Here is a 27,540-nt window from a genome sequence, read left to right on the forward strand (position 1 = left end):
TAGCCTCAACAATCAGACAATAAAAAGAAATAAAAGGCATCCAAATAAGCGAGGAAGAAGTCAAACTTTCACCATTTGCACATGACATGATACTCTATGTAGAAACAAAAACTCCAAGTAATCCATTTAAGAAATGGACAGAAGACATGAACATTTTTCCAAGGAAGATGTACAGATGGCTATCGGACACATGAAGAGATGCTCAACATTACTCATCATCAGAAAAATACAAATCAAAACCTTGATGAGAGTGGTGCCTGGATGGCTGAGTTGGTTAAGTGTCCAAATTCAGCTCAGGTCATGATCTCACAGTCCATGGGTTAGTGTCCCACGTTGAGCTATGGGCTGACAGCTCGGAGCTTAGGGCCTGGAACCTGCTTCGGATTTTGTGTCTGTCTCTCTTTCTGCCCCTCTCCCATTTGACTCTATCTCTCTTTCTTTCAGAAAGAAATAAATATTTAAACATTTTTATTTATTTTTTATTTAAAAATTTTTAAAGGGGCGCCTGGGTGGCGCAGTCGGTTAAGCGTCCGACTTCAGCCAGGTCACGATCTCACGGTCCGTGAGTTCGAGCCCCACGTCAGGCTCTGGGCTGATGGCTCAGAGCCTGGACCCTGTTTCTGATTCTGTGTCTCCCTCTCTCTCTGCCCCTCCCCCATTCATGCTCTGTCTCTCTCTGTCCCAAAAAATAAATAAACGTTGAAAAAAAATAAAAAATAAATAAAAATAAAAATTTTTAAAAATGTTTATTTATTTTTGACAGGGAGAGAGAGAGAGAGAGACAGAAGATGAATGGGGGAGGGGCACAGAGAGAGAGACACACACAGAATCTGAAGCAGGCTCCAGGCTTTGAGCTGTTAGTACAGAGCCTGACACAGGGCTCGAACTCACAGACCATGAGATCATGACCTGAGCCAAAGTTGGACGCTCAACCGACTAAGCCACCCAGGCCCTCCAAAAAATTTTAAATTCACAATGAGAAACCATCTCATACCCATCAGAATGGCTAAAATTATCAACACAAGAAACAACAAGTGTTGGCGAGGATGCAGAGAAAGGGGAGCCCTCCTGCACTGTCGGGAATGCAAATTGATGCTGCCACCCTGGAAAACAGTATGGAGGTTCCTCAAAAAGGTAAAAATAGAACTACCCTTCAATCCATAAATTATACTACTAGGTATTTACCTAAAGGATACAAAAGTACAGATTCAAAGAAGTACATGCACTCCAATGTTTATAGCAGTATAACCAACAATAGCCAAACTATGGAGAGAGCCCAAGTGTGAATTGACTGATGAACAGGTCAAAACATGTGGTATAGGGGTACCTGGGTGGCTCAGTTGGTTAGTGTCTGACTCTTGGGTTTGGCTCAGGCCATGATCTCATGGTTCTTGAATTGGAGCCCTGCTTGGGATTCTCTGTCTCCCTCTATCTGCCCCTCCCCTCTTTGCTTTCTCTCTCTGTCTCTCTGTCTGTCTCTCTCTGTCAAAAAAAAAGATGTGGTGTACACAATGGGATATTTCTCAGCCATCAAAAAGAATAAAATCTTGCCATTTGCAGTGACATGGGTGGAACTAGATGTATTATGCTAAGCAAAATAGTCAGAGGAAGACAAATACCATCTGATTTCACTCATGTGGTTTTTAAGGAACAAAGCAGATGAATATGTGGCATGAGGGGGAAAGAGAGAGGGAAACAAACCGTAAGAAATGCTGAACTCTAGAGAACAAATCAAGGGTTGATGGAGGGAGGTGGTGGGGAATGGGCTACATGGGTGATGGTTCTTATGGAGGACACTTGTGAGGAGCACTGGGTGTTGTATGTAAGTGAGGAATCACTGAATTCTACTCCTGAAACTAATATTGTACTGTATGTTAACTAATTAGAATTTAAATAAAAACATTTTTTTAATGAAATAGTGTTTTGTAAAGAGGCACACATAGTTTCTTGAAAATATTTGGAAATCTATACAGGTACCCATTAAAATGCGTACCAAATTCAGTGTTTCAGAATTATGACTTCCTAATTTAATTATCAATAAAACAGGTTTGGGGAGATTGGAAGTTCCCCATAAAGGCCACTGTAGTTTTAAATTACATTTGGCTCTGTTGGTTCATTTTGTTAGAAATGCACATTACGAGAGACCTTGGTTCCCAAACCTAAAACTGTCCAGGGTTCCAGTTGGGGGTTCCTGCACAGTGCTTTGATGACTGGAATCCATTTCTTAGTTGTTTTCTCTAGAAAAATAAAAATTTCTAAACACTGGTTTCTACAGGAGTAGCCTCTTTGCAGAAGAAATCAGACTGAAGTCGAGTGCATTTCCAACAAGCACCGTTCCAAGGGGAACAGTCCGGTTCTGAAAGGTAGTCAGAATAAAAGCCAAATGAGTTGTCTCAGAAAGAACAAACCCATAAAACAGATCCGAAATAACCCTGGACAGCATAGTCACAGAGTGTGGCTGTGATCCGAGGACAAAACTTACATCCCATTTCAGGTTGTGAGAAACCATGAGCTCAGTGGGCTCTGTGAGACCTGCATCTGTTTGCTCACGAGCTCGGAGTGGTTTGGGTCTTCCCTGGGTCCACTCGTGGTCACCAAGTAACGTTAGCCTTAAAAAGAAAACCGTCTTTGTGACCATCCTAGTGAATGGGTCTCTGCCTGTAGTTTGATGAGCATTTCCCTGATGACTGTCTAGCATCTTTTAATGAATCTATTGACCATTTGCATATCTTGTTTGTAGAAGTGTCTGCTGAAATGTTAGGTGTGGACGTTTCCTAGCTGCCCCTTACCTGGGTGAGGAAGTTCCCTTCTGTTCTTGATTGGCTAAGTATTTTTGTCAGAAAGCGTGGTGGGTTTAGTCAGATATCTTTTCTGTATCTGTTGATGTGATCATGGAGTTTTGTTTCTATTCTGTTCATAAGGCTGATAACTGTTTTCTTGCTGAACCAACCATTTTATTCCCAGATAAATCCCACTTGGCCAAGTTGTAGAATCCATTTTACATATGACTAGATGTGGTATCCGATGAATTGGCTCATAGAGTAGGTTGGAAATGTCTGTACACAGTTGAATTTTGCATATGGATCCCTGATGATTAGTGACATTGAGCATCGTGTCATGTGCTTTTGGCCATTTGTATATATTCCTGGGGAAAATATACTTACATTCTTTGTCCATTATTTAGTTGTATTATTTGCCTTTATGTCTTTTTTATTGTTGTTATATGAGTTTTAAAAAACCTGTTTAGATCACAAACCCCATATCAGCTGTGTGACTAGCAAACCCACGCTGCAGCCCCAGAGGAAGGGGTGTTTCCTTCATTGTAACTGATGTAGCTGGGGTTCTGCATCCTTAGATTTTGAGAACATGTCTTTGTTAAGCAACTGCTGATAATTTTATCATAATTGTTTGCTCTTTATTTCAATGATGTGGTGTCCTATCATATTGCTTCAAAGATATTCTGTGTGTGGGTTCTGATTCTTATTCAGTTCAGTTTTATGAGCTTGATGATATCAAATACCTGTATTTTTGAAAACAACAACAAAAGACTTCTTTTCATGAATCTTGTTTAAGACCAAACTCATATTGCAAGAGTATCACAAAAATCACTGTAAGTTACAAAATAAAACAAAGAAATGGTGGGGCGCCTGGGTGGCTTGGTCTGTTAAGCATCCGACTTCAGCTCAGGTTATGATCTTGTGGTTTGTGAGTTCGAGCCCTGCATCGGGCTCTGTGCCGACAGCTTGGATACTGGAGCCTGCTTTGGATTCTGTGTCTCCCTCTCTTTCTGCCCCTCCCCATTCTCATGCTCTGTCTCTCTCTCAAAAATAAATAAACATTAAAATTTTTAAAAAGCCCCCTCAGAAATGGCCATGGCTAAAGATTTGATATGAGACGTCAATATAATGTAGCTGACAACGAAATCTGGTTAATTCTGTGACACCTAGCATTTTAATAATTAGAATGTCAAGCGATGACATTATACCATGACATATTAAAACTTTATGGAATATATGTAATTTCTAAAACAGTTATGGCATTTACCAGTGTGGGAAAGCTTTCAGCCAGTTGCAGAGTTTTCAAAGTCATTTGAAAACACACAGCACAATTAAACCCTGTGAATGTAAGAAGTGTGAGAAGGTGTACAAGTTCTCATCTGTTCAAGTTCATATGAAGAAACACTCTGGGGAGAGAACTTGACAAATCACCGCTCCCTTCAAGAACACGTGAGGCTGGGGGCACAATGGTGACTCAGTCAGTCTCACTCTGTCTCTCCCTCTCAAAAATAAACATTAAAAAAGATTTTTAAAAATCCCAAATGATAATAAAATAAAATCTTTAAAGAAAATAAGGATTTGGAATAGCACACCCAAGCTAATATTTACCACTTTGATCTTTTTTAAAAGACTCATCAGTAAACTATGCAAAATCTTTACTGTTTAGAGGAATGGCATGTAAATTGCCATGGGGAGTCAAAAGGGGATGTGTCAGCATTAAGCAGTCCTGAGGGGTTTTCTTTGGATCCAAATGAGGTCTGGTTCCACGATCAAGTGCCCTAAGTATTGGTCCTGAGTTTGAGCAAACTGCAGATTTTTGAGGCTTTATGTCCCTTTAAAGCCAAAAGTGGCAACAGGTACATGATGTCTTCCACTGGGGGGAAGCAGACAATGAAACTACCTGCGTACTGTAACTAAGTAGAGATGCGGAAGACTCTCTCTTCCAGATCAGCTTTAGTGGTTTGTGAAACGACAGGAAGACCGTCAGTCCCTGGGGCACGACTGTCCAGTGTATTTCTGTGCCTCCAAGAGAGAGCAAAACCTCGCTACACTTACCAACTGGAATAGGAAAATCCTCTGCATAGATAAGTCCCAGTGAAGAATTTGTTCTCAGGGGCAGTGGGTGTCTGTAGCCAGTGGGGGTTGGGAACAACGGTGTGGAGGGAAGATGTCATTGACTTCTGATGGGTCCAGGACAGACATCCACCGTCAGCCACTGGATGTCCTCACAATTAAAACAGAGGTGTTTCAAGGAATACCGCAGGGCATCAACACCACCTGAGCCTTCTAATCTTCCATCATGGGTTTGATGCCCTGAACAGCCTCCATAGTTAGAGAGTATTTATCACATTGTGCCAAGAGGGCTTGGAAATTATAATGTTATCTTCATGGGAGATGCATTGTAGATTCTGCCAATATCAGTGGAGGATTTTGCCCATAAAGAGCATGGAAGCCGATCCAGTGGGAACAAATGACCTGTGTTCCCACCCCCTGCTGTAGTGCCTCAAAGACAGAGCATAGAAGAGAGGACCCGGGGTCACATATTTCCTTGGTTGGAATTTTGATTACTACCTCCAAATTCTAGAATTATTTGCCCATGTTGAGGGAATCAAAATCTGGCAAGACACTTTTATAAGAAATATCAGCCCCATAAATGAATAGAGAAGTAGAAGAGAGAAGGACAGGGTGAGTATCTCTCAAAGGGCCTAGACAAAAGGCTCAGAGGCAGGAACCTGTTGTGATATTTTAGAGTCCCCCCACTCCCCCACTATTGAAACACTTTTAGTCCTTCCAGGCAGGAGCTGTGTTACAGCCGGGGGTTGGGCACCAAGAGTGTAAGACAGAGACTCATTCCCAGTGTGGAGGTGGTTCCACAAGCTGAGTCAGAGGGAGGACTGGGAAGAACCCCTATGATTCCCTGGAGTCCTGTCACTGGGGATGAGGAGGACACTGGAAAGGCTGGTTGGAGGGATACAGATGGGCCGAGTGCTTATGTTTGTAAACAAGCTTTTCTCTAACATCCCGGCTCTTTGTAATGATAGCAGAAACTACGTGTTTTTAAATTTTTGTTTAGAGAGCTTTCATATGCTGTCAGTAAAAATTGAGAATTTTCTAGAAACGCACTTTGGAGTCTGTTGTCATCATCCTGGAAATGCTCATCAGGTTGTGATGTGCAAGTCTGAGTTTTGTTCCCCTCCCCAGGCTTAAGGGAAGATGTTGTAATTGGGTCAGTAGTATTTCCAGTGAATGTTCTAGCATTCTGGCCAACATGTAGGTGTCTGATTTCCTAATACTCTTTAAGATGTTCCCATTGAGCCAGCTTCATCCAGTGTTTGGCCTAGCTGTCTCCAGCAAGCATGTGATCCAACTGGTATAAATCTGAGAAACCAGGGTGGTGAGTTTGAATAACTGTTAAATTCTTCAGCAAACCACTGGGGATCCTCAGTCACTTTGGGAAAGTCTAACTCTGGCTCCCAGTTCAGCCTCTGACCACCAGGCTTCACCTTGGGCTTTATTTGGATCCCCACGGGGGTGTGTTTTAAAAGGTTCAGGAGAGCAAGGATTGGGGAGAGAATCAGAGGAAAAGGACCTTCACTGAAAGGATTAGGAGGAGGGCAGGGTACACAGGTGGTAGGGAGGGAGCAGAGGGAAGAGAGAGAGGGGGCACTGATGGCCTGGTCTGCACTGGAAAAGGCGCCCACGTGTCTGGAGACAAAGAAGATGGGGAAGGAGACGGAGACTCGGAAGCCATTTTGACACCTTTCAGTGGTTTGTCTCTGATAATTTAGAAATAGTGTTTTCCAGAGAAGGGAATTTACATTTTGATAGTGTTTGGAAGCTTCCAAATACCCATTAAAGTAGGCATCCCATCTGTTTTTGACAATTATAGGGTCATGACTGTCCAATTCAATTTTGATAAGAGTCATCTAGGGGAGATAATTCCTGCTGAAGTGAGTTAGAAATTTAGTTAGAAATTCACGTGGGGCGAGACCACAGTTTTTAAGCACAAAACCTGAGGGGACCACTGAATGGGGACTGAAGGACTCACAAATTTTGATGACTGGGGTCCAATTCCACAGCTTTTTCTTTAGAACGAAAAGAGCACATCCTAAGAAACCCTGTTTCAACAGGAAAAGACTGGTTCCAAGAAGACATGGTCCCAAGGCCCACACGGTTCCAGGTAGGAACAGTCTGAGTCCACACAGGAGTAGGTCTGAAGGCCAGCATACTTCTCATGGGCACAGCTTTTGATGCCAAGTAGGTCAACCTTAATTGTCTGGTATTTTACAAGCAAACCTGGATTTATTGGGAATAGCAAGGATTGCAAATCAGGACACACAAGAAATGGCAAAACCGTGGGCAAGTTCAGAGAAGAAAGGAGAGGATGCTCTTTTGCAGGGAACAGGAGAATTGGGGTGGAGAATTGGGGTGGGTTGTTGTAAAGAAAAGGCCCATTGGGACAAAAGGGGTGGGGTGGGGGTTTGAAGATGGTGCCTCCTCATCGGCTGGTCTGTGACTGACTCTCATTGGCGGAGCTGTGACCGCCTCTCATCAGCTGGGCTGTGATCCCCTCTCAGCTGGTCTGTGTCTATCTCTCAATGGCTGGTGTGCCTCTGTCTCATTGGCTGGAGTGTTGCTGGTCGGAGGAAAGTTTTGTCCACTTCCACTGCTTTTTTTCATCTGCAGGGTCCACAACTGACCAGGGTTGGATGGGAAAGAGGCTTCTGCTGGCCTCATGCCTTCATTTTAGGAAGGGTTCCCTTTTGTATTTTCACAAGACTTCTAAACTTTGACTTTTTAGTTCTGTTGTGGTTTGCTCTAATTCCTTTACAACTATCACCTTTTGTTTGTAAAAATGACATTGTCACTCCTAATGTTGAAAACCTAATTGTTGCTTATGTAATGACCTTGGACAAAGAACACCAGGAGTCACGATCTTGCAGCTCAAGAGTGTGGGAAGGGGAGCCAGACACACGCGTATTTCTTGATTGTCTGTAAACAACTAGAAGAAATAGTGTTCACAAAGTCAGTGAGAACGACAAACACAGCCTCAGGCAGCGGAATCTGGCCTGGCACTCAGTACTGGGCTGTGGCTTTCTCTCCATGTCACCTCGCCCTCAGACAAGGCACTTTCATTTCCCCCACCTGTCCTCCCATGAGGCACTTCCTTGTCTGTGATGAGTCAAGGCACTTGAAAACCTTGCTGTGGTCATGTGTGTAAACAGGGTAGAAAATAGAGTCTGGGGTGGGTGGGGGGCATCTGGGTGGCTCAGTTGGTTGAGCGTCCAGCTCTTGATTTCTGCTCACATCATAATCCCAAGGTCATGGGATCGAGGCCCATTTCAGATTCATCGCGGAGTGTGCAGCCTGTTAAGATTCTATCTCTCCCTCTGCTCCTTTCCCCTCTTCACTGTTTCTCTCCCTCTAATATAAGAGCAAAAATTAAAAACATTTCAAAGAGCTTGCTATGTTGGAAGCATAATGATGACAGTATTGAGTATCAAATTATACTCAGATTGGAATCAAAAGTCATCACTTAAGATAGAAAATGAGGTACCATAAACTTCATGTTTTTTCACATTAAACAACTGTCTAGGGACATGTGCGTTATCAGAGCATCTCAGTTCCAGGCCACACAAACAGTTCTGTTGAGAATCCCCAGCCCTGAAGGGGCCTGTCCTGGATAATCTGAGAGTGATAGAAACTCAGGGAGAAATCTTGATGAACTTGCATTCGGTAAGGTTTCTTAACTGACAGGATAATCACAGGGAACACAAGAAAAAGTAGGTAAATGAGGCTTCAGCAAGATCAAAGTCTTTGGTGTCATTATCGAGATTGAATGCACACCATAAATGGGAGAACGTCCTTGTAAATCGCACGTATGATAAGATTTTATCCTGCAGAATACACAAAGAACTCCTATCTGAATGACAAAAACTCATCGCCGTCAGAAAGGGAGCAAAACCTTGATCAGACATTTCTCTTAAGATGATGCACAAATGTCTGATAGACACAGGAAACGATCCTCCCATCAGGACGATGCGAGTCGGAACCACGATGAGATGCCACTTCCCACTCACGAGGATGGCTAGGAGCCAGAATCCAGAAAGAAGCGGCGGCCAGGATGTGGAGAAAGCGGAACCCTGTGCTTGGCTGGTGGGAGTGTCAGGGCAGCTGACGTGGAAAAAAGTTTGGTGGTTCCTCAAGAAGTGAAACACAGAACGGCAGTGTGACCCAAGTGTTCCAGGCCTACGGAAACGGAAACGGACACTCAGATGTGTGCACACGAATGCCAGGTGCAAAACTGTGCGTTCCCCGCAAAAGAGGGAAACGTCCCAAGTGTCCCCCAGTGCGTGGATGGATGAGCAGGATGCAGCGTAGACACAGGACGGACGGTGATTCAGCCCCAGAGAGGAATGAAGGACAGACACATCATGCACGTGAACGTATGGTGACAGTGTTATACCACGTGGAAGACACCAGCCACACAGGCCACATGGTGTGAGTCACTTACGTTAAATAGGCAGAGTGGGCAAATCCGCAGAGACACGAAGTATTTCAACAGTGCCCAGGAGGCATGATTTCCTGGCTATTGTGGCCTTTAAATTTGCTTAGGAAAATGGAGATATAAGTCGCATACCATGGGACTCACACTTGTGAGACAAAACTCAGTGTTCTTTTTTCTTTCTTTTTTTGTATGTTCTCATAACTGTCCCACATCAATACCCACCTGAAGAAGGAAATGGAGCTTTTACATTTCTCATTTACAGGGTCTGATTACAAACTGCATCTGCCGTCACTTTCCTTGCAGAATATAACGCCCACCTGAGTGTTGTAACGTGTCACACCTGTGGCTGTGGGCCGCTGGGACCACCGAGTCCCATGTCCCTTGCTGGCTGAGGCGCCAGGGCAGGTTTGATTGCCCTGAAGCCTGAGAAGTGGATGTTGATTCAGAGGGCGGGGCCTCACGCTTTCATAGGGCCAGGTCAAAACCCAGGGAGACCTATCTCCCCCTAGGTGAGGTCACAGATCAGTGAGCTTTCTTCGGTCTCTTTTATTTTAATTTTTTAAATATTCTTTTATTTTTGAGAGACAGAGGCAGAGCACAAGCGGGGGAGGGGCAGTGAGAGAGACACACACACAATCCCAGGCAGGCTGCAGGCTCTGAGCCACCCAGGCTCCGCGTCACTGAGCTGTCCTTAAACACAGCGGACAGGTGCACCATCATCGGATGTGGACCAGAAACACAAGCGTCACCAGGCCCTTTTGTTTGTCGCGTCCCATCCGCCGCTGGACTAGGGAGGCTCCGCAGAGGAAGTGAGTCGGCTTCTCGGGACAGAATAGGAGGCAGGCGGCTCAGGCCACCTGGAGCGCATTCTGCTGAGTGAGACCTCCCCAAAGAGGGATCGGACACGTGTGTACCGCCAGCCTGTCACTCAGGGGCTAGGAGGCGGGGCCTGGGGGGGATCTGCCCAATTTGTGGTCACGGGGGCGGTGCCAGGACTACCCTCCAATCAGAACAGGAAGGGCCGAAGGCTGTCCTATCACGGTGAGGAAGCGAGGTGGCTTGGTAACGTCCAATTGGGTTGTGGGGGATTATCTTCGGAATCCATCCAATCAGGTTACAAGGACTAAAGGATCGCCCAATCAGGAGCCGGGGCCTGTACACCACCCAATCAGGCCCGAGCGAGAGCCCGGTGGGTGTGGCTCTCAGCCGGGGCGACTGTTGCAGTGGGATCCTGGGCTGCCGAGGTTGCGGGTGTGCGCGGCGTAGGAGGACACCCCGAGGGCGCGGAGGGGGCCCCGAGATGGTGAGTGCGCGGGCCAGCGGGGCGGATGGGACCAGCCGGACCTAGGTGGAAGCGGCCGCGGCGGGGTGTCCCCGTCCCCAGGGGTCCGCACCTGGGTCCTGGGCGGTTGGAACTGAGAAGGGAGGCTGGGGGAGGGCAGGGGGGAGGGCAGGGGGGGGAGGCCTGGGATTCGGGGAGCGTGTGCGACGACCTGACTAAGCAGGAGTTTTGCTCCTCGGTGGAGGACAGGTAGAGACTGTCCGGGTGAGTTGTCTCGTAAAGGAAACTATTTGCAGCCATAAGGAGGCCGCAGGGAATAGCTTCCGAAGCCGCGACTCCCCAGCAGGGAAGAGGGTTTTTCTTTTATGGAGGGTGAGGATGAATATTCAGAAAGGGGAGCTCTGTCGGGGGCAGTCTAGGCGGGCGTGAGGTTGCTCGGACCGAGCTGGAAGACGTGCCCAGAAAGCACGCGTGCAGTGTGACGGTCACGGAGCCAGAGCTGCTCCCGGGGGCTGAGACTTGGACGTTAGAATCCAGCGGAGGTAAGTGTGGGACGTGGGGCCGGGGCTGAGCCCGCGCTGAGGGAGCAGGTGCACGCGCGTGGGGTCCTGGGCTGCGATCTCGGGTAAGAAATGCAGGGCTTTCTCACTTTGGAAACCGCGCGGAGAGTTTCACGGGTTTGGCTGTTTCCTGGCCTGGTGCAGACTGTCAGTCTTTGCTTCCACGCTGTTCCCTTCAAGTCGTAAATGGCTGAGATTGCTTTTCTGGTTTTCCATTTCTTTGTGATTCTGACCCGGACCAGGAAGTTCTGCAAGGGGTGTGCTGGGCAATTAGAGCCGGAGAGGCATAGATCACGGAATGGAGCTGGGGTCCTAAAACGATTGCTTTTCTGGGCACCCCCTTAACCCGCTGAGCTTCCAGGGGGACCCACGGTGGACCTGTCACCCAACCAACCTGAGTCCTGTGCTCTGATGTGGGAAACAAAGGAGGCTGTGGGCACAGTACAAGCAGACAGCCCACCCCCCCACTCCCAGCAGGTGGGGTATGTGTGACATTCCTCAGGCACCTTTAGCCGCCCAAGAATGAAAGAAAGAGAAAAACAAATGGTTAACTGATTGAGATCACAGTCTCCAGGATGTGAGTTGCCATCAGTTTACAAAAGTCTCAGGAAATTACAAGGAGAAAGAGAAATCTCCAGGAACCTACATCGACAGGGGGACACTGAGCATAAGATCCTGGAGTGTCTCAAGAGTCATATAAAAGGAAAGAAACCAGGCAAGAGCAGGTGTGGTGCTGACGTTGGGGTTCCCTGAGGCCAGCCTGTCCCCCTGTCCCCAGGAGGGGCTGTGTGTGTCTCAGGCTGAGATCAAGCCCACGTTAAGGGGTCTGGAGAAGGAGAGAAGCCAAAGCAAAGCGGGACCAGCCAGCATTTTGTGCCCCTTGGCCACGGGGACAAGCAGCTGAGCTGATCACAGATGAGGCACGAAGTGCGGGTGTGGGGGGTCTGCGCGTGGCCCTGTCGTGGGTGAACAGGGGAACGTGCTGTGAGTCTCCTGGTCTGACGGGGGAGGGGCCCTCGTGCAGCCTGCTGTTTTCCAGACCCCGACAGGGTGGGGGAGGGAGTGCCTTTCCCTTCCACTGAGGTTTTCCTGGGAGCACAGGGCTCAGGTAGGCGTCTGCATGTCATCTGTGAGCAGGACCTGTCACCCTGTCCAGCTCAGCACGGATGGCTCTGTCCTCCGCCAGCCTCGCGTTGAGCAGGTGTAAAATGCCCGAGTTCTTTCTGCCTCCTTTCTTCCCCTTCAGGGCAGAGGGTGGTAAATGTGTCGGGTCGTTCCTGTCCCTGCTGACACGGGTTACTGGGGGCTTTATCCAGAGAGCGTCCCCTGGGGAAAAGTGTCTCAGGAAAGAACTGTCCTTCTCCATGAGGGTTGGGGGCTCCACGCCTTCATGCAGGTGGGTGGAGTCATGGATCAGAGGATTCATCCAAATGCTGGTGACGGTTCCACGCAGGGTCCAGAGGTGGAAAACTGTCTTCCTGATCTGTCCCCTAGGAATTGCCGGTGTCAGAGATGCACACAAATTCTGTGAACTGAGACGGGTTCAATTCTAACGGTACCAGGTCCCTGTTCTCTGAAAGGGATAAACAGCTTCCATTCATGGGAAACCACACAGGGGCCCTAGAGCCGCCCCTCCCACTGTGGCCTTGACCTCAGGGTGGAAGCCGTGATGCTGTACCTGGTTGTCCACACAGCAGCTTGGGGTCCCCGTGTCATTCGGATGACCCGGGTTGCTGGAAGCTGAGGCCTCCTCTGGGCTGGGGACCGGCCACCCCCACAGCTGGGCCTGGTGGGAAGCGAGGGAAGGTGTGGTGGGGCCTCGCTTACCTGCAGGTGGCCTCCAGCCCCCCGGATCGGTGGGGACCAGTGGGGAAGGGGCTGGGGCCGCCCTGGGGTGTCTCCCGAGGACCGGTGTTGGCATCGTCCAAGGGGTTGTGGGGTTAAGTGGGATCTGTGGAAACAGGAAGTCTGTGCAGGTCAGACTGAGGGAAGGCTCCTCGGGGTCAAGTACCGTTGGAAGGGTCATGAACGTAGAGCGTGTAGGGTTCAGATCCTAAACTGGGAGGGTTTCCTCTCTGGTGAGAATTGTGGCCCCAGAGGAGGGGGTTCAGGGCGTGTGGAGCTCAGAGTCCAGTCCCCAGGGGTCTCTGGTCCCCTCCTTCCATCCCAGAGGACCGGTGTCAGCAGGGAGAGCTTGGCGCTCATGGGGGGACTGGGTGTCACCCTCTGCACTTGGGTGTCATGTGTGGTGTGGCTGCCGTGGGTGACCAATCTGAGCGGCTCCTGCTCTGGTGCTCGGCCCGTTGTTCCTGGAGAGGCTCTCGCTGCCCTGGGAATCCAGTGTGGGTGACACTTAGGACTTTTGTCCCTTGGCCATACCTCTTTGTGCTGGCAGGTTTCCGTGTCGTCACCCCCCAGCAGGTGTCACTCGACCTGATCTCTGTTGCGGTGTGAGAGGGGAATGTCAGCAGTGCCACCGGTGATGTGGCTGCCCAGGGCTCGTCTGTGTCTCTTGGGCGGGTGCTTGTGGCTCAGTGTGTCCGGTGAAGCCCTCCGTCCCGGGATGGTGGGGCGTGGGGGTCTCCAGTTCATGTTTTCCTTTTGTGGACTTTGCTGCTGCCGGCAGTGTGGTCTTGTCTCCAGGGTAAGTGCCTCCTAAGTCCTTTGCGCTGGGGGGACATTGCATGTTGTAGCTCGTAAGTTACACGTTAGCAGGAACAGGGTGCAGAGTGTGAACCACGTGTCGGTTTTGGGTCCCGTCACTTGCGACTTCATGGCGTCCAGCTCGAGTGTGTGACACGGGGTCTCCTGGACGTCACACGTTGGTTTATCTGATTCCTCCAGGGCTGAGCATTTCTCACGTGTGGGTTTCCTCTTGTGTGGAAGCGTTTCCAGCGTGTTGTGACCTGTAACTCACATGTCTTCTTCCTGATCTTCTGTTTCCTTCACGTCCTGGGGACATTCAGGCTGTTTCATTTCTGCCTGCTGTGTTTTCTCCACGTCAGGGTGTGTCATTTCTCTGGGTTGTCTGCGTGGATGGACCCTTCGCGTTGTTAGTAGACTTGAACTTCCCCGTCTTCTTCCTGTGTAGACGGCCGTCTTTTGTTCTGTGGGAAAACTCCTCCATCGCTCAGGTCTGATCACACGTGCTGGAACTTTCTGTCCGTGTGTTCCTCTTGTTTCCAGTTAAATCCACCAGACTCGGTTATTGTCCGTGAATCTGATGATCCCTTTTACCCTTTAGAAAACCAGTCTTCCCTGGCCCCATGTGTCCTGGTGTCCCCGTCTCTGCCACCGCCCTGCGGCACTTGCCGTGTGGACATCCACTTGCCTAAATCAGGGGCGACTGATGTCTCCCCTTAACTATATCCTCATTGTGGGAATCGATGGTAAGTGGGAGGTACTTGTCCTGGGAGGTAAGAGCATCCCCAAGTGCATCCTCCAGCCCAAGATAAGGAATGTGGTCCCATCCGTTATATCCACAAGTCCATATTAAGCATATGGAGTGGGGTACGCTGTGGTTTCAGGAGCGATTTTGAGATCCCAGTCACACAGGATTGGTCAAGGTGACAGTTGAGTCATGCAGTTGTTGGGGAGTCCTTCCCATTTTCCAGCTGGTCACAAAATCCTGTGTCCCTGGGGTCCTGTCATTATCCCTCTAGAGACACAAGCATGGAGATTGTGTCTACGTGAGCTGTACGGTGGTTTCTCTGAAGCTGACCTCAAGTTGTTCAGGATCGGTTTTCAGGACTTGAGGAAAAAGGGCAGATTGGTTTTTAATGACTTTAACTCAAGAGAATGGGCGATGGGAACCCTAGTTTGGAGAACAGTAGCCAGAAATTTGAGGAAACCAGACGAATTCAGGACCTAGTCTGGTTTATAAGAAATAGTATCAAAGTCTAATACTTACAAAAATGTGTTACTGAAACATAATTTTTTTCTCTCTGCATTCACTCTTATTTCCAGAGATAGCCAAATCAAGAACAATTCATTTGTAAAACAAGTCCAGTTTTAACAAAATGGCCTACTTACTTACAAAAGTTCAGCAAGAACAGTGATTGCCCATTTCAGGGTTTGTTTGTTTGTTTGTTTGTTTGTTTGTTTTTAATTTATTTTTGGGACAGAGAGAGACAGAGCATGAACGGGGGAGGGGCAGAGAGAGAGGGAGACACAGAATCGGAAACAGGCTCCAGGCTCCGAGCCATCAGCCCAGAGCCTGACGCGGGGCTCGAACTCCCGGACCGCGAGATCGTGACCTGGCTGAAGTCGGACACTCAACCGACTGCGCCACCCAGGCACCCCTGTTTCTTTCTTTCTTTCTTTTTGAGAGCTTGGTTTGCTTAAAATTTTTATAAGGAATTTCTAGATTGAACTTTTAATAGCCCCTTGAGGCCAGAAGACAAGTCAAATATTTTCTTTCTTTATATATATATATATATATATATATATATATATATATATATATATATATTTAATTTTTTTTAATGTTTATTTTAGAGAGAGAGAGCGAAAGCATGAGCAGGGGAGGAGCAGAGAGAGAGGGAAACAGAATCTGAAACAGGCTCCAGGCTCTGAGCTGTCAGCACAGAGCCCGATATGGGGCTTGAACCCACAAACCGTGTGATCGTGACCTGAGTCAAAGTCGGACGCTTAGCCGATTGAGCCACCCAGGTGCCCCTCAAATATTTTCATTAGACTTGTCTTCAAGACCTGTAGATTTATGTGATTTCCTCTTCTCAAGGTCCCCAAACTATCCTGAGGTTTCCTGCACCTGCCTGGTGTTGACTTTCTTTACTCACCTGGTAAAGCTGCTGGAACTCTGTCAGCAAGGCATCAGGCCAGTATTTCCAGGAGGCTTGATTGATTCCAGTAAGTCTACCTTAATTCCTTCATTCTGTCTGCTTATTCTGAGTCTATGCAGGTCTCTGTCAAATCTAACATTCCAGTCAGAGCCTTAGTAAAATAACCAATGTGTCCAATGGTGTCCTGTTACAAGGAGAATACATTCTCATTGAACTTATGCAAAAGGAGGGAGGGAGTCAGCATTCAGATGTGTAGGAATGTGTTTGCTTGTAGATCAAGATGGCAGCTGCATACATGGGAACTAAGGAGTTAAGGGGGGAATCTGACAGAAGCAAGGCTGCTGAGACTCAGCCAGCATCAGGAAAGGGTCCCAGCTGAGTCCTTCACATGTGCGGATTCACCATGGCTGAGCTGCCATTGCCACCTGTGCCACTCGTTGGGAATAGACCTTGGGAACAGAGTGGAGAGGAGAGGAAAGGGGTCATTTGGCCTTACAGGTCCAAATGGTCCACCTTGTTCACCCTCAGACCTACAGACCATACTGGGGAGCCCCTGAGATAGAGAAATTTGCTGCCTGGTGAGTAAATATGGTTGCACCTGCCAAAGGGCAAAAAGAAAGTGGCGGGAGTCAGGGATCCCCCTGAAGGGCAAGAGGGGAAATCCCTCAGGCTTTTGGGCAAGGGCAGTGCCATAGACACCCCCTAGAACCGGGGATCCTCACCAAGGAGGAACCTAAGGTGGAGGTTGTCAGCTGCCCAGAGAACACTTAGAGTCAGTCCACCAAGGGAAACTCCCAAGAAATTCCTAGGAAATCCCAGGAGAGGCCCAGTACAGCAGAGGGTCCCTGTGAAGGCCATCAAATGTGGGGCGACCCGATCAGAGGGAGGCCCGCAGCTCAGGGGGTGAGAGAATTCCCCCAAGGCAGAACAGAGGAGATGGGAGTTTACTGAATACCCTGCGAGGGAGCAGCGGGCAGGACGGCAAAGAAGAGACCATCTGCCGGGAGGCGGTGCTGGGGGCTACAGTTATGGGGTCACGAGGGAGCATGGGAACATTTGGAATGCTCCCTGTGTGGGACCTGTGCCTGGTTGTAAGTCGCAGGGGTTATTTAGGGCCTGTGGCCATTTCGAGGCGGGTCACTCAGGAGCCCGTGTGCATTCAGCTGTGTGCTCACTGTGCCCTTCGCTGCATATCTTTCCATCTCAGTCCTGTGCCTGAAAGCGGCCTATACACTGTGATTCTTCCTCTTGTGTTAAAGTGAGGGGTGGCTGTGTCCCCAACAATCCCTTAGGGACTCTTCCTTCTGGTGCCCTTTTCCTTGAATTCTGGGCCCTGGGTTAAATGTTGGAGCGGCCCTGCTGACTTCCACGTTTCTTAAGGCCCCAGACTCATCTTACACCAGGTGTGCCAGGCACCCGGGCTCTGGCCTGTGTCCGTGCCCAGAGCCCAACTAATCCGGGGAAAGGGTCGTGTCTGCCTCTGTCGGAAGAGAGGGGACTCTACCAGGCTTCTTGACTTTGTTCCTTCCAGGGTGAGAGCTGCTCCCATCAAGCAGCCCTGGAATCTGAGTGTCCACAGCATCCTGACATTCTGGTTCCAGTTCTTGGAGCTGACGAGGCATAATCGTCTTTGAGCAAGCCAAACGTGTGTCCTGATTTCTGGGTTGTCCAGTGAATATTTCATTTTTCAATGTGTACAGTGCTGGTCTGCTCAGATGTGTCTCAGTATAAATAACCCAGTAAATTGGGTGTGTGTAAGTCCATGTCAGCTGTTGTCCTCACGCTCTGTTGTGACTCAGGGGTCCTAGGAATGGAGTCAGCTCCCTGCCTGTCACCCACACTCTTCATTCTCTAACCCACACCCTTCATTCTCCCACACACGTGGGTGCAGATGGCGCTTTGCAGCAATAGAGTGTATGGTATGTTTCAGGCCTCTGTGGTCTTTGAGGATGTGGCTGTGAACTTCACCCCAGAAGAGTGGGCTTTGCTGGATCATGGTCAGAGGAACCTCTTTAAAGATGTGATTCTGGAGACCTGCAGGAACCTGTCCTCCGTGGGTAAGGATGGCTCCATACCTTCACTGGTCTTTTCAGGAAGAGGAAGAAAAGGTCAATATTTGCAAATTATATGAAACTGTACATAGAATATCATTAAGGCTTCACTAATTAGTATTAGAAGTAATGAATTTATAAAAGTTGCAGAACACAAATATTGTAGAATCTGTGCATTTCTCTATTTACTACCAAGATAGCTGAGAAATTAAGAAATCAAACCCATCTTCAAGTAGTTCAAAAACAATAAAATATTATGTTAAAAAGTAACCAAGGAAGTTGAAAGATCCATACTCTTGTAGGTATAAAACATTTAATAAATACATTGAACATGACACAGTAAAGGGAAAGCTATACCATTATCATGGATTGTATGGACTAATTTTTTTGAAAATGCCTATACTATGAAAAGTACTGTATATATTCAGTGCAATCCCTATCAATCATTTCATGAATAGCATTTTTGAGAGGACTAGAGCAAGAAATTCTAAAATTTGTATGAAAACAGAAAAGATTCCAAATAAAGCTATTTTGAGAAGGCATACCAAAGCTGAAGATATAACAGTCCCAGATTTCAAACTACACTCAACAAAATAGTATAGTTCTGGCACAAATCCAGACACTAACATCAAGGCAACAGAATAGAGAGTCCAGAAAGAAACTCAGGTTAAAAAAAATTTTTTTTGGGGGGCGCCTGGGTGGCACAGTCGGTTAGGCGTCCGATTTCAGCCAGGTCACGATCTCATGGTCCGTGAGTTCGAGCCCCGCGTCAGGCTCTGGGCTGATGGCCCGGAGCCTGGAGCCTGTTTCCGATTCTGTGTCTCCCTCTCTCTCTGCCCCTCCCCCGTTCATGCTCTGTCTCTGTCTGTCCCATAAATAAATAAAAACGTTGAAAAAAAATTAAAAAAAAAATTTTTTTAACGTTTATTTATTTTTGAGACAGAGACAGAGCATGAACGGGGGAGGGCCAGAGAGAGGGAGACACAGAGTCTGAAACAGGCTCCAGGCTCCGAGCTGTCAGCACAGACCCCTACGCGGGGCTCGAACTCACAGACTGTGAGATCATGACCTGAGCCGAAGCCGGCCGCTCAACCGACTGAGCCACCCAGGCGCCCCAAGAAACCCAAGTTTATATGGTAAAATAATCTACAAGGAAGGATCTGAGACTGTACAATGGGGAAAAGACTGTCTCTTCAATAAGTGGTGCTGGGAAAATGAGACAGCTACCTGCAAGGAGGTGAAACTGGGCAGCTTTGTACCCCTTACCTGAAAGGAAACTCAGTATGGATTAAACACCTCGGTGTAGGACTTGAACCCATACATGTCGTAAGACAAGATGGAGACACTAAATTCATGGATATCAGCCATAGCATTATTTTTGTGGAATCATCCCTTCAGGTAAGGGAAACAAAAGGAAAAATAAAAAATTGAAAGAGGAACATAATACACATTTTCTCACAGAAAATATACAGATGGCCTCTTGGCACATGAAAAGCTGCTCAGTATCACTAATCCTCAAGGAAATGCAAATTAAAACCAGGTGAGCTAATGGCTAGTATGAAAGAAACAGGAAGTACAAGTGTTGGTGAGGATGTGGAGAAAGGGAAACGCCTCATTGGTGGGATTTCAATGGGTGCAGCCAGCTTGTCAAACAGTATGGAGTTTCCACAACAAAAGGAAACACAACAATACCATATGGTCCGTAATTTCACTTGTGGGTAGTTCACCAAAGGTAAAAACCAGGACAGTAAGATACGTGCACCCCGACGTTCACTGTGCTCAAGATACCTTAGCAACACAGGAGTCCTTCAACAGATGAATGGATAATGAAGATGTGGTATCTACATACAAGGGACTGTCCCTCAGTAATATAAAAGGGACAAATTCTTGATGTTTGTGACACCATGGATGGAGCTAGAGAGTATTACACCAAGTAAATAAGTCAGACAGAGAGACAAACAAAACAGGTTACTTATATGTGGAATCTAAATGACAAAATGAACAAACAGCAGAAAACAGGAAGACTTAAAACTGTAGGGAACAAATTGGTGTTTGTGAGATTGGAAGGGCATTGAGAGGTGAAATGGAGGGGATTGAGAAGAACAGATTTGCACTTATTGAATAAATAAGTCATGGGAAGGAAAAGTAGAGGACAGGGAATATGGTCAATAATTTTGTAGTTTTGTATAGTGACAGCAATTATGGTGAGCATTTTTATGGTGAGCATTTTGTAATGGTGAGCATTTTGTAATGTATGCAATTGTTGAATCCCCATATTGCACACCTGACACGAATATATAGGTCAGTATGCTTCTACCAAAAAATGAGTGAATGAATGAATGAATGAATGAATGAATAATAAAAAATCCCACAATTATCAGTCATCATGACTGTGAAGATGAAAGTTAGGCCCATCTTCCAGATTGCTTGTTGTCCTTCAAACCCTCCCTCCTGCTGAGCTCTTCTCAGGGGCAGGGCAGCAACCACACACACCATCTAATCTCCTGATGGCAGCTGAGCAGCTCAGGCAGGCTCCACCGAAGGCCTCTGTGCCCTCAGACTGGCCAACCCTCAGTTGGACCAGGTTCTGGAGAAGGGATTGGCGTTTGGATGCATCCATTAGAAATATGGCTCAGTCTTTGTATGGGCAGGGTGATGTTTGCCATTCACCTGTCCTCCCTGTTGGACTTTTCATCCATTGTAGCCCACGTGGCCAGTATTTCTGTCTTCCTGTAGAGGTAGGGTGTGGATGTGTGTGTCTTGCCCAGTTCCTTCCTACTTGGCTCTTCTGATAATTCTTAATCTCCACATTAGTCTGCATCTAGTTTGAAGTATTTGTGGATGAACGTGCTGCCATTTCAGATACTTTATTATTGTCAAAGTCCCAAGTCACAAGGGTCCTCAGAAATTTGGTCCATGACCATTCTTCCTCATGAAGTTCATTTCCATTTCGGGATCAGTATATGAATAGAAGCAGACATATGGCCCGTTTTTTAACCTTATGCATCAGGTCATTTCCACGAAATTCAACTAGGCTCCCAATTCTTTTTTTTTTTTAATTTTTTAAATGTTTTTATTTATTTTTGAGACAGAGAGAGACAGAGCATGAGCAGGGGAGAGACAGAGAGAGAGGGAGACACAGAATCTGAAGCAGGCTCCAGGCTCCGAGCTGTCAGCACAGAGCCCGACATGGGCTCAAACTCATAGACTGTGAGACCATGACCTGAGCTGGTCAGATGCCTAACTGACCGAGCCACCCAGGTGCCCCCTAGGCTCCCAATTCTTATAGTTTCTCCCAGTCAAGGTAAAATGAGTGGATCAGAGACTGAGTGGAATTCTTTGCAGAATGAGCCTCTGAGTGAAGAGAAAATACTAATGTTTACAAAAAATGATTCCCGTTCTGTGTTTGTAGAGAAGCGGAAATTTCACAGCAGTGGAGATCTGACCCAAATGCAGGAAGGGCTTTTGAGGTGAGTGATACTTGCAAGGGAGGAATGGGGAATGTTGGCGATTGTGAGACTAGCCTGAAAGTAGAGAACAGGTGTAAACCTAGCGCAACAACCGTGTAGTCAAAACTTTCACAAAACGAAGTTTTTATAAATGCATTCTAGGTATTGATCATCTGAAAAACCATTGCGTTGTTAAAAATGGTCAGGGAAGGGGCGCCTGGGTGGCGCAGTCGGTTAAGCGTCCGACTTCAGCCAGGTCACGATCTCGCGGTCCGTGAGTTCGAGCCCCGCGTTGGGCTCTGGGCTGATGGCTCAGAGCCTGGAGCCTGTTTCCGATTCTGTGTCTCCCTCTCTCTCTGCCCCTCCCCCGTTCATGCTCTGTCTCTCTCTGTCCCAAAAATAAATAAAAAACGTTGAAAAAAAAATAAAAAAAAAAGAATTGTTTAAAAAAAAAATGGTCAGGGAAAACTATAGGTAAGAAACCCTGAACGTTATGACTCTATTTGAGTCCTCAGGAGAACAGTAAGCTTGAACCATTTTGCAATCATGCAGACAGTGCCACAACCATACTCAGTCATTGAAAATGTCCATTATGTAGTCCAATAATAATTAATAAGCATCAATAGATCATTAATTATTAAAGAGATCACTTCTAATCACTATTCCCTTACCATGTATCTTCCTATTTTGAACAGCAGTCCTTTGTTGGAGAGTGTCTGTGAACGTTTTGAAGGAGATCAATGTGGAGAAACCCTGAACTCGATTACAAGTCTTACTGTGCATGAGGGGTGTCCTACTGGAGGCAAATCCTGTGAATGTGCTAAGTGTAGGGAAACCTTCACAGATGGTTTTTTCCTAGGGAATCTGGGAAGATCTCACCCAGGACTCAAATCTAGTCCCTGTGAGGAATGTGGGCCGGCCTGTAGCTCCGTCTCAAGCCTCAGCACTCAGGTGGGTGCAGACCTTGTAGAGAAATCCTATGAAGGTCAGGACACCGGGAGAGCATCGGAGACATACGCAAAGAGTCTGAGTAGTAAAAAATCTCTAGAGTGCAAGAAATGTGGAAAAGCTTTCACTTGCATTTCTTCTTTTCAGGGTCATGTGCAAAATGACCGTGTACAGAGGGTCCATGCATGTGACATGTGTGGGAAAACCTTCTTATATCACTCCTTCCTTACACGTCATATGAGAACTCACACTGGGGCTAGAACCTCTCAATGTCAGGAGTGTGGGAGAGCCTTCGGGTATAAGTCAAGCCTGCAAAAACATGTGCGGACCCATGCTCGGGAGAAACCCTATAAATATCAGCCGTGTGGGAAAGCCTTCCCTGGTCAGCACACCTTTCTTGTACCTGGGAGAACACCTACAGGGGATGGATCCTGGGAATGTAAAGAATGTGGGACAACTTTCAAGATACGTCTACATTTTGAATGTCACATGACCACACACAATGTAGTGAAACCCTATGAATGTGGGGAGTGTGGCAAAGCTTTCAGGCATCACCCAAACCTGCGAGTACATATGAGGACACACACTGGGGAAAGACCCTATGAATGTAAGGAATGTGGGAAATCTTTCCAGAGGTATGGTCATATTAAACGTCACATGACCACTCACAGTACGTTGAAAACCTATGAATGTAAGGAGTGTCGCAGATCCTTTCGGGATCAATCATACCTGCAAGTACATATGAGGACGCACACTGGGGAAAGGCCCTTTGAATGTCAGCAGTGTGGAAGAGCCTTCCGGAATCACACAGACCTGCGAGTGCATATGAGGAGACACACTGGAGAAAGACCGTATGGATGTCAGCAATGTGGGAAAACCTTCAGATATCATTGGAATCTGCGAAATCATGTGAAGATACACACGGAGGAGAGACCCTATGAATGTCAGGAGTGTGGGAAAACGTTCAGGTATAAGTCATGCCTGCGAGAACATATGAGGACGCACACTGGGGAAAGACCGTATGAATGTCAGGTGTGTAGGAAAACCTTCAGATATCATTGGAATCTGCGAGAACATGTGACAATACACACAGGGGAGAGACCCTATGAATGTCAGGTGTGTGGGAAAACCTTCAGGTATAACTCATGCCTACGAGACCATGTGAGGACACACACTGGCGAGCAACGCTATAAATGTGTGCATTGTGGAAAAGCCTTCAGTCGTAAGTGCACCCTTGTACTACATACTGTGAGAAATCACGCAGGGGTGGAAACTTGGAATGTAAGGAGTGAGGGGAAGCTTTCAGGAAACATCGACCTCTGAACATTACAGGACCACACACAAGGTAGTGAAACCCTATTAATGTCAGGAATGTATCAGAGCCTTCATGTGTCACACTGATCTATGGATACATACGCAGACACACACTGGGGAAAAACCCTGTAAATGTCAACACTGTGGGAAAGCCTTCACATCTCCTTGAAACTTGGGAGCACATATGAGGACACATGCTTGGGAGAGATCCTATGAGTGTTAGCAGTGTGGGAATACCTTCAGGTGCCCATCACTGTGGAAGTACACATACGGACACATGTTGGGGAGAGACCTTTTGAGTATATAGAGTGTGGGAAAGTTGTTAGCTGCAAAATGTTCAAGGTCATTTGAAAACACACAGCACAACTAAACCCTATGAATGCAAGAGGTGTGGGAAGGCATACAAGTTCTTCTCATCTCCTCAAGTGCATATGAAGAAACACCCTGGGGAGAGATCTTGACAAATCACCGATCCCTTCAAGAACACACCAGGCTGCACAGTGGACAGTAAGCCTTTGTATGTAAGGACTCTGGTAAGACCTTCGAGTGTCCCAGAGACCTGCATGTACATGTGATGACCCTCAGTGGACAGAACCTTACGAATGACTGCTCCATGGGAAAGCCTTCAATTGTCCCTCTTCCCTTCAAGGACACACATAAACTTAAGCACCATGGAAAAGCCTTCAGGTATCCCAGGAATCTGTGAGCATAGACACACTGTGGCATAGCATTTATCCTCCTTTAAATTCTTATTGAAAATGTGAGCCCGTACAATGGAGATGATCCTGAATGGACACAATTTTGGGAAAACTTCAGGTATAGAACTTCATGTATTTTGTTCATGAAAATTCAGGCGGGAGAGAAATATTTTCATTGTTGTGATTATGGTTTTGAGTTTCCAGGTGCCTCTTCCTTGATTGGGACCCTAAGTGTATGAATTCCTAGTTCGTGTCACTGATATGAACACTGATGGTTTTAGGTGGCCTTCTTTGTCCTCTACATCTGTGTGACCTAGATGTTGTTACCTCAGACTTGAAGTAATCACACGGTTATGTACCATATGTCTCTTTCCCATTACAATGTCTTTTGGACTGGATGTGATAAAAAGGTGTCTGTTGTTGGTGTGTACATACAACTTTATATACTTCTACAAAAAAATGTCTTGAATTATACATTCCAAAAAGTTCCTGTTAAATTATCATGACATGAGACCCCTCATTGTTGAAAGTTATTTTCTGTCCTCTGTTGTGATACTGGAATAATCTGGTTTTGTGTCTGCTCTTCTTTTCAGTCTTTATTAATGAAAGATACATTTTCACATCACTTCTCTTTTTCTTCAGTTTAAAAATATTTTTTTAAATGTTTATTTTAGAGAGAGAGAGAGAGAGTGAACAAGTGGGGGAGAGGCAGAAAGAGTGGGAGACCCAGAATCCAAAGCAGGCTCCAGGCTCTAAGCTGACAGCACAGAATCCAATGCAGGACTCAAATCTATGAACTGTGAGATCTTGATCTGACCCAAGTCAGACACTTAACCATCTGAGCCACCCAGGTACCCATTTTTCATGAAGTTTAAAATTATGATATTGGTTTAGCTTTACTGGGACTAATTATTGGTGTCTTTGGTTGATTTTGTTGCAAATTATGACTTTGAAGGACATCCCTTTGGACCATGACTCAGTTTTGCCTTTTTGTTTCCATGAGCAGTGACTGGAGTGGAAATACAAGTGGGGTGCTTTCCTCTTTCCCCCAGGAGGTAAAGTCTGTTGTGGGGTGGGGATGGGTGTCCATCTTCCTGTCAAATCCCTGTCTCCGGGTTTCCCTGTGATCAGCTGAACCCTACCTGGTGAAAGGAGGGAGGACCACCACGTCCAGGGGTAGTAAATCTTGGAATGGAGATCAGGGGGCTCACCATGGTCCTGGTAGGTAAACTCAAATCGAACTAGGCTGAGGACACTTTAGTGCAAAGTGCTAACAAGAACCAGGTGCAGTCTCAGATATCCTCCAGCATCTTCTGTGAAATGGAACCAGGCTTTGCTTTTTTGTGTGACAGAGATGGAGCAAGAAAGCCCACTGTCCGGGTCCAGCCCCTGTGATGAAGGACAGATTTGTTGGCTAAGTTCCCCATGGCCTTGTTCCTCAGCTCATGGATGCTCAGAGTGTGGGCCACCCACAGTTCAGGGGCCTGTGGAGAGGACAGTGGCCTGGGTAACGTTTGGGTAGGAAAGGGGTGTTGTAGGGCAGTGTCAAATGAAGAATCTGAATTGAGTAAGGAGAGTCCTGTATTGAGCAGAATGATTGCATAGTCTGGGTGGGGAGATAGGCACTGTTGCACTGGGGGCAGGGGCCGTGTAGTGGGAGCAGAGTTGCTGTTGTATTAGAGGCAGTGACTACATCAGTGGGGAGAACACGGTGATCATAAGACCTGCAGGTGTCTGAAGGCAGGAAAGGAGTAAACAAACCGGGCATAAGAAGGTGTGGTGCTGACATGGTGGTTCCCTGAGGCCAGCCTGTCCTCCTGTCCCCCAGGAGGGGCTGTGTGTGGCTCAGTCTGAGAGCAAGCCCATGTTAAGGGTCTGGAGGAAGGAGAAAAGCCAAACCAAAGTGGGACTAGCCAGCTTTTGTGCCCCTGTTCAGTGGGACAAACAGCTGAGCTAATCATGGATGAGCCACAATGTGTGGACTTGGGAGGTCTACACCTGGTGCTATCATGGGTGAACAGGGGGACTTCCTGTGAGTCTTCTCCTGGTCTGATGGGGGAGGGGCCCTCGTACATCCTGCTGTTTTCCAGACCCAAACAGGGGGGGGGGAGGGAGTGCCTTTCCCTTCCACTGAGGTTTTCCAGGGAGAACAGGGCTCAGGTAGGTGTCTGCATGTCACCTGTCACCTGTGAGTAGCACAGTCCCTAAGCACTGATGGCTTTCTTTTATGCCAGCCTCATGTTTAGCAGGTGTAAATTTACTGAATTCTTTCTGCCTCCTTTCTTCCCCTTCAGGGCAGAGGGTAGTAAATGTTTCAGATCTTTCCTGTTCTTGCTGACTCAGGTTACTCTGAGACTTATCCAGAGAATGTTCACTGGGGAAGTGTCTCAGAACAAAAAATGCATGGATTTCCACACCTTCATGCCAGGTGGGTGTAGTCATGGATTAAAAGGATTGAACCAAATGCTAGTGACTGTTCCATGCAGAGTGGAGTTAAAAAACTGTGATCATAACCCACTTCCTGTTCATTACTGGTGGTCGGAGATACATGCAAATTCTGTGAAGTGGGATGTATTCAGTCTGTCTTCCAAATTGCTATCATGTGGATAAAATTAAAAAGTAAGTTCTGAAAAGCATGGTTTCCTTTTTTTTTTTTTTTTAAACCATAACATGCCTGAGAATTTACCTTCTTTCTTTTATCTTGAACACAGGGAGAAGCAGTGATTCTGCATGTTTTTCTTCATATGCTGGGATGAGGTCTTTATGTCCTTGAAATGACCCAGGTGCTCAATTGCTCAATACAGGTCTCAAGTTCATCTTTTGCTTTTGTTGGCAGTCCTGCTTAGTGGTTTCATGTCTCCAAAAGTAAATGCATGTAATTTTTACACATTGTGGTAATGGCATATTGTAGCTTGAGGGAAAGTTAAAATTTATGAAGAAATGTGAATGCAGTGTGTGAATCACACATCAGTGCTGATTCCTTTCACTTGTGGCAATGGGTGTTAACTGGCTTTATTTTCTCCAGCTGAAGTATGTGACACGGGGTCTCCTTGATAGCACACATTTATTTTTCTAATTCCCCTGTGGCTCAGCATTTCTCATGTGTGGGGTTCCCTCTTCTGTGGAAGCATTTACAGTGTGTTGTCACCTG

At 46.9% G+C, this 27,540-nt stretch overlaps 1 protein-coding gene across 1 annotated transcript; it reads left to right on the forward strand.

Moving 5' to 3' along the window:
• Window positions 1–8,901: 8,901 nt before the first annotated feature.
• LOC112852808 (uncharacterized) lies at window positions 8,902–27,022 on the forward strand. The gene is made up of 4 exons (XM_086699571.1): window positions 8,902–10,588; window positions 17,860–17,986; window positions 21,393–21,450; window positions 22,125–27,022. Exons 1-4 carry the CDS (start codon window positions 10,586–10,588, stop codon window positions 23,698–23,700), a joined length of 1,764 nt encoding a protein of 587 aa, XP_086555697.1. The 5' UTR covers window positions 8,902–10,585; the 3' UTR covers window positions 23,701–27,022.
• The last annotated feature ends 518 nt before the right edge of the window (window positions 27,023–27,540 follow it).

The sequence above is a fragment of the Puma concolor genome, chromosome A2 (assembly GCF_028749965.1).
Source record: "Puma concolor isolate L17-30 chromosome A2, mPumCon1.1.hap2, whole genome shotgun sequence".
In the NCBI taxonomy this organism is placed as follows: Eukaryota; Metazoa; Chordata; class Mammalia; order Carnivora; family Felidae; genus Puma; species Puma concolor.

Excerpts from the sequence above, each read along its gene's own strand:
- LOC112852808 (XM_086699571.1), top strand. Across the intron at positions 17,987-21,392 it reads CAGGAACCTGTCCTCCGTGG|AGAAGCGGAAATTTCACAGC; the intron begins GTAAGGATGGCT and ends CTGTGTTTGTAG. Across the intron at positions 21,451-22,124 it reads ATGCAGGAAGGGCTTTTGAG|CAGTCCTTTGTTGGAGAGTG; the intron begins GTGAGTGATACT and ends TATTTTGAACAG.